The 6,341-nt window shown below is 53.8% G+C and overlaps 1 protein-coding gene across 1 annotated transcript; it reads right to left on the reverse strand.

The window, feature by feature from the left end:
* Positions 1 to 4,844: 4,844 nt before the first annotated feature.
* On the reverse strand, positions 4,845 to 5,777 carry LOC143692366 (olfactory receptor 14A16-like). Its single transcript, XM_077172601.1, has one exon. It carries the CDS (start codon positions 5,775 to 5,777, stop codon positions 4,845 to 4,847), a length of 933 nt encoding a protein of 310 aa, XP_077028716.1.
* Between the last annotated feature and the right edge of the window lie 564 nt (positions 5,778 to 6,341).

Here is a 6,341-nt window from a genome sequence, read left to right on the forward strand (position 1 = left end):
CCCTGCCCCTGATCCCCACAGCCTGTCCTGTTTCCTTCATCCCTACATTGCCAGGGACTTTCTGGGACAAGGGAGCTCTGCTCTGGGGATGGAGGGAGGTGCAAGTGCCACCACTGGAGTGGGAACCACAACTCATCAGGTTTGTGTCCTTTGGGGGCCAGGAATTGGTGAGACTCAGAGGCACAGAAAGTTTCTCCTCATGGCCAAAACACCATGGTTGAACAGGACACAATTTAATAACAATCACACTCTTCCCTGAGCTATGTGCAACGTCCCAGCAGTGTTTGATGAGTCCACCATCCACAAGGGATTTCCATCCTAAAAGTAATTTCAAACAAATGTGGGTCTGTGATCGATATAAACACAATTAAGTTCTTGTATCAGGATGCTCGTCCTGGAGTGGGGGCAAAACAGCTCCAGCAATTCCTGATTTGCAAAGCTGTCAGTGGTGGATGGAGAAGGGAGATCAGGCTGCTCTTGGTGTTGAGGAAATGCTGAAACCAGCCTGACTCATTTCATCTCCTCCTGTCCTGGCTGATCTCCCCTCTTTCCCCTTCCACCCATTGGCTTTTGTCTCCCACCAGGCCCCCGGTGAAGAGCCTGGCTCTGTGTTCTCCATCCCCTCCTCGCTGGCACTGCCAGGCTGGGATGAGGAGCCCCTCAGCCTTCCCTGCTCTGGGCTGGACAAGCCCAGCTCCCTCAGCCTCTGCTCACAGCCCAAGGGCTCCAGCCCCACCTTGGAGGCCCTTCCCAGACCCTGCTCCAGCTGCCAGACATCTTTCCTGTCCTGGGCAACCCAACCCAGGCCACAGTGACCTGGATAATCCCCGTCCTTGATGTCCTGGTCACACAGCCCTGGCCCCTTGTCCCCATGTCGGGCTCTGGGGTGGATCCTGTGGAACATCCTTTGGTGGAGGCTGTGGCTCCAGGTGGGCCGGGGGATCCCGGGGGACAGGGACCCTGCTGGGCATGGACAGCATTGGACTTGTTGGGAGAAACTGTGAGGGGGAGCTGGGGCAGAGTGACCAACCCAGTGACCTGACACAGCCCCTCTGGGATGTCACAGCCCCTCTGGGATGTCACAGCCTGCTCTGTGAGCTCACAGCCCCTTCTCTAATGTCGCACAGCTGGTCTCTGATGTCACAGCCAAATCTCTGATGTCATCATCTGCTCTTTGATGTCAGAATTCTGCCGTGTGGTGTCACAGATATGGCCTATGATGTCATAGCATCTCCATGACCTCACATCCCCCACTCTGTGATGTCATAGCCCACTCTGTGACCTCATGCTACCAGATGATCAATTGCCTACACCAGCTGAGCTGACACCTGGAGCTTGTTCTCCAAATCCCCAGGCCTATGGAAACCACACAAGGCCCATTGTGTGAGAAGGGAGCTTGAAGTTCAGCAGCCTCAGGGTCCTGCCAGCTCAGCCAGGCCCACTGGAACATTGGGGTCCACGACCACCAGGGACCACCAGAGAGACCCCCCAGGACAGAAGAACACATGGGTAAAGGGGAGGGGGAATATGTTAATGATTTTGGGGAAATGATTATCATATGTGTGTTTAGTCCAAGAATCAATGAATATGTGTGCAAAACACAGAAAATAAACAGAAACTTTCCTGTACTCAGCCTGCATGGCTTTGGGAGGAGCTCTCCCCTGTGCATCCAGCTGAATAAAGAATGCTGCTTCTTAATGCGACACTGGGGTTAAGGAGTTTTCTGTTTTACTAAATTTTTGGCAACACTCCCACCGCCAAGGAAAGCTCTGTCTGCTGCTGTTCACAAACAGAGAAGGGCTGGGGGCAGATGTGGGGCTCAGAGGCTGCCTGGGGCACAGTGACCATGAAATAATCAAGTTTTCCATGTTCTGTGAAAGAAGGAGGGGCAACAACAAATCTTCTACACTGGAATTAGGAAGGGCAGACTTTGGCCTGTTTAGGATGCTTATTTGGGGTGTACCAAATTGGGTACTGATTTTTTTAAAGAGAAACAGCCCTTAAAAACAAAGAGGGCTGGGAAGGATGGACACATTTCAAGAAAGTAATCTTAAGGGGGAAGGAGCAGCCTGTGCCAGTGTGGCAAAAGATGAGCCAGTGAGGAAAATGACTGGCCTGGCTCCACATGGAGATTTTGTGGGAAGTCAAGGGGAAAACGGACTGACAACTCAGGAAGTGTTTAAGGATGTCATTAGGTTATGCAGAAAGAAAAGTTGAGAGCTGAAAACTCAATCAGAACTTAACCTATCAGCTTCTGTGAAAAAATAAAAATGTTTTTAATAAAAAATTTATAGCAAAAGGCGGGAGAAGGAGAACCTCCACTCTTCATTGGATGGAATGGGGAATATAGTAACTAAAGATAAGGAAAAGTCTGAGCTATTTAACACCTTGTTTCTCTCAATTTTCAATATTAGGACAGGTTGTCCTCAGGACAAGTGTTCTCCTGAGCTGGTAGATGAGCACAGGGAGCAGAACAGCCCCCCTGGAATCCAGGAGGAAGCAGCTGGGGACCTGCTGAGCCACTCAGATGCTCACAGGTGTATGGGATCAGATGGGATCCATCCTAGGGGGATGAGGGAGCTGTGGATGAGCTCCCCAAGCTGCTCTCCATCATTTACCATCAGTCCTGGCTCAGCAGGGAGGTCCCAGAGCACTGGAGGTGCCAGTGTGAGCCCATGCCCAGGAAGGGCTGGAAGGAGGAGCTGGGGAACTCCAGGCCTGTCAGCCTGACCTGGGTGCCTGGCAAGGTTATGGAACAGATCACCTTGAGTGCCATCACAGGGCAGCCACAGGATGGCCCAGGGATCAGAGCCAGCCAGCGTGGATTTAGGGCTGGCAGGTCCTGCCTGACCAACCTGGTCTCCTTTAATGCCCAGGTGACCCACCTGTGGATGGGGGAAAGGCTGTGGATGTTGTGTGCCTGGACTCCAGCAGAGCCTTTGACTCTGTCTCTGACAGCATTCCCTGGAAAAGCTGCAGCCCACGGCTTGGGCAGGTTCCCTCCTGGCTGGGAGATTTAAGAGCTGGCTGGAGGCTGGGCCCAGAGAGTGGTGGGGATGGGGCTGCACCCAGCTGGTGCCCAGGCACTGGTGCTGTCCCCAGGGATCTGTGCTGGGCCCAGTCCTGTTTAATATCTTCACTGATGCTCTGGGTGAGGGGATCGAGTCCAGCATTCACAAATTGCAGATGGCACCAAGCTGGGTGTGAGTGTGGATCTGCTGGCGGGCAGGACAAGAAGACCCAGCCTTAAGCTGCACCAGGGGAGGCTCAGGCTGGACAATAGGAAGGAGTTCTTCACAGAAAGGGTGAGTGGGAACTGGAATGGGCTGGCCAGGGGGGAGGTGGCAGAGTCACTGTCCCTCTCCAGTGGCACTCAGTGGCATGGTCTGGGTGACAAGGCAGTATTAGGGCATTGGTTGGACTTGATGATCCCAAAGGTCTTTTCCAGCCTATTTAATTCTGTCATTCTGTGATGATTGGGACACTCTGGGGCCATTGTGACACTGCAGGGCCTCCTGGAACTAAGAGGACCATGGTGACACCGTGCAGCCCCACAGAACCAGGGCTCCATGGCTCTGCTGTGGGGCCAAATGGACCCAGGGAGTGCCCCGTGACACTCTGGGTCCTCGTGGAACCACAGAGGCCATTGTGACACTGCAGGGCCTCGTGTAACCAAGGGGTTTCACCATTTTGACACTGCAAAACCAAGGGGACCATTGGGAGACTGCAGGGCCCAGTGGAACCAAGGGGCCGTTCTGACACTGCGGGGCCTCATGGCACCCAGGGGACATTGTGACACTGCAGGATCCTGTGTAACCAAGGGGCCACTGTGACACGATGGGGCCTCAAGGGATCTGGAAGAACGTTGTGACACTGTGTGGCCTTGTGGAAACAAGGAGTCCATTGTGACACTGAGGGGACTTGTGGAACCACAGAGACCATGGTGACAGTGTGGGACCTCATGTGACCATGGGGCCATTGTGACACCCTGGGGCCCCATGGAACCAAGGGGCCACTGTGGAACTGCAGCACCAACGAGAACATTGTGACACTGTGAAGCCCCATGGAACCAAGGGGACGATTGTCACATTTTGGGGCCCCATGGAAGCAAGGAGACCAGTGTGACAGTGCAGGGCCTGGTGTAACCAAGAGGCCATTGTGACACTGAGGGGCCCCATGGAACCAGGGACATCTTTGCAGATGTCACCAAGCTGGATGTGAGCTTTGGTCTGAGGAAACATAGGAGTGGTCTGCACAGGGACCTTGATAGGCCGGATCCAGAGGATGAATCCAACAAGGTGAGGTTTAACAAATCCAAGTGCCAGACCCTGATATTTGGCCCCAGTAATACAGGCTGGAGACAGAGTGGCTGGAGAGCAGCCAGGCAGAAAGGGACCTGCAGGGACTGATGGACAGCAGGCTGGACATGAGGCAGCAGTGTGCCCAGGTGGGCAAGAAGGCCAATGGCTCCTGGCCTGGATCAGGAATGGTGTGGCCAGCAGGAGCAGAGCTGCTGGGCCAGCATTGATCTGCCCCAGCTCTGCACACAGACATTGCTGCTGCAGCTCCAGAGAAGGGAACAAAAGGGCATCTCTGCAGAAAACTTTTCTGGGAGATCCTTTAGTTCCTTTAAAGCCACTGAGAGCACAGCTCCTCCTTGAAACAGTCTGTGGCCACAGGGAAGATGGAGAGACACAAAATGAGAAATGGCACACACAATGACATTTCTTTGTGGACAATATAAAAAAAAGTAAAACAAAGGAAAAGAACCTCCAAAATGAAAGCAGCAAGAAGTTTCAAAGATGACTTTTATTACAAGTGATTTGCAGAAATTGGCCAGCAGTTTAATGTTCCTGAAACCATCTAGTCCTCAGTGTCCATACTGCAGCCTTGAGCTCCTGGTTCCTCAGGCTGTAGATGAGGGGGTTCAGGGCTGGAGGCACCACCGAGTACAGAACTGACAGGGCCAGATCCAGGGAGGGGGACGAGATGGAGGGAGGCTTATGGTAAGCAAATGTGCCAGTGGTGAGGAACAGAGAGACCACGGCCAGATGAGGGAGGCAGGTGGAAAAGGCTTTGTGCCGTCCCTGCTCAGAGGGGATCCTCAGCACAGCCCTGAAGATCTGCACATAGGAGAAAACAATGAACACAAAACAACCAAAACTTAAACAGAAACTAACAACAATGAGCCCCAGTTCTCTCAAGTTGGACTGTGAGCAAGAGAGCTTGAGGATCTGTGGGATTTCACAGAAGAACTGGCCCAGGGCATTGCCATGGCACAGGGGCAGGGAAAATGTATTGGCAGTGTGCAGCAGTGAATAGAGAAAGGCACTGGCCCAGGCAGCTGCTGCCATGTGGGCACAAGCTCTGCTGCCCAGGAGGGTCCCGTAGTGCAGGGGTTTGCAGATGGACATGTAGCGGTCGTAGCACATGATGGTCAGGAGGGAAAACTCTGCTGAGAGGAAGAACAGAAAGAAAAATACTTGGGCAGCACATCCAGTGTAGGAGATGTTCCAGGTGTCCCAGAGGGAATTGTGCATGGCTTTGGGGACAGTGGTGCAGATGGAGCCCAGGTCACTGAGGGCCAGGTTGAGCAGGAAGAAGAACATGGGCGTGTGCAGGTGGTGGCCGCAGGCTACGGCGCTGATGATGAGGCCGTTGCCCAGGAGGGCAGCCAGGGAGATGCCCAGCAAGAGGCAGAAGTGCAGGAGCTGCAGCTGCCGCGTGTCTGCCAATGCCAGCAGCAGGAAGTGCCTGATGGAGCTGCTATTGGACATTTGCTGGGGCTGCACATGGGCACCTGTTCATGGAGAAAGGACAGTGACAAGTCAGCAGAGGCTGCTTTGGGCCAAACCTGGGCCATTCCCTGCAGACTGCCCCGCTGGGACTCACCCAGCCTTGTTCCTGCTCTGGGAAAACCTTCACCCAGGTCCCCGCCTGAGCTCCAGTTGTGCTGGCTGAGTGTGCCAGGAGCAGCCAGGCCTGTGCGTGGGGGCTCTCGAGGAGCCATCCCATGCCCTGGGTTTGCGGCCATGTGGCAGAGGAACAAGGCTGGATATTTAGGATTTGTCAGGTGAATCACTCCTAATGCAGACAGGCTTGGTAGCATCTGCACTCCCAATTCTATGGGACATGGATGGCAGGAGCTGGTTTAAGGAATTTTTCCTACCCACACATCATTCCTGGCTCTCTGAGGTCAGAAATCCCCAGTATTTTTGCTACACTCAGAGTTTGCCACTGAGAGATGGGAGAGGCAAAGGATTCCCCGTGGCTCAGGGAAGGTGAGGGGCTGGATGGGCTTGTTCCCAACTGCCCTGGCTTTGCACCTTTGGCTGCAATCA

This window comes from Agelaius phoeniceus (genome assembly GCF_051311805.1).
Source record: "Agelaius phoeniceus isolate bAgePho1 chromosome W unlocalized genomic scaffold, bAgePho1.hap1 SUPER_W_unloc_1, whole genome shotgun sequence".
Taxonomy (NCBI): domain Eukaryota; kingdom Metazoa; phylum Chordata; class Aves; order Passeriformes; family Icteridae; genus Agelaius; species Agelaius phoeniceus.

What these genes read in the sequence shown, in the direction of transcription:
- LOC143692366 (XM_077172601.1), bottom strand. Translation starts at nt 5,777, where the DNA reads ATGTCCAATAGCAGCTCCATCAGGCACTTCCTGCTGCTGGCATTGGCA.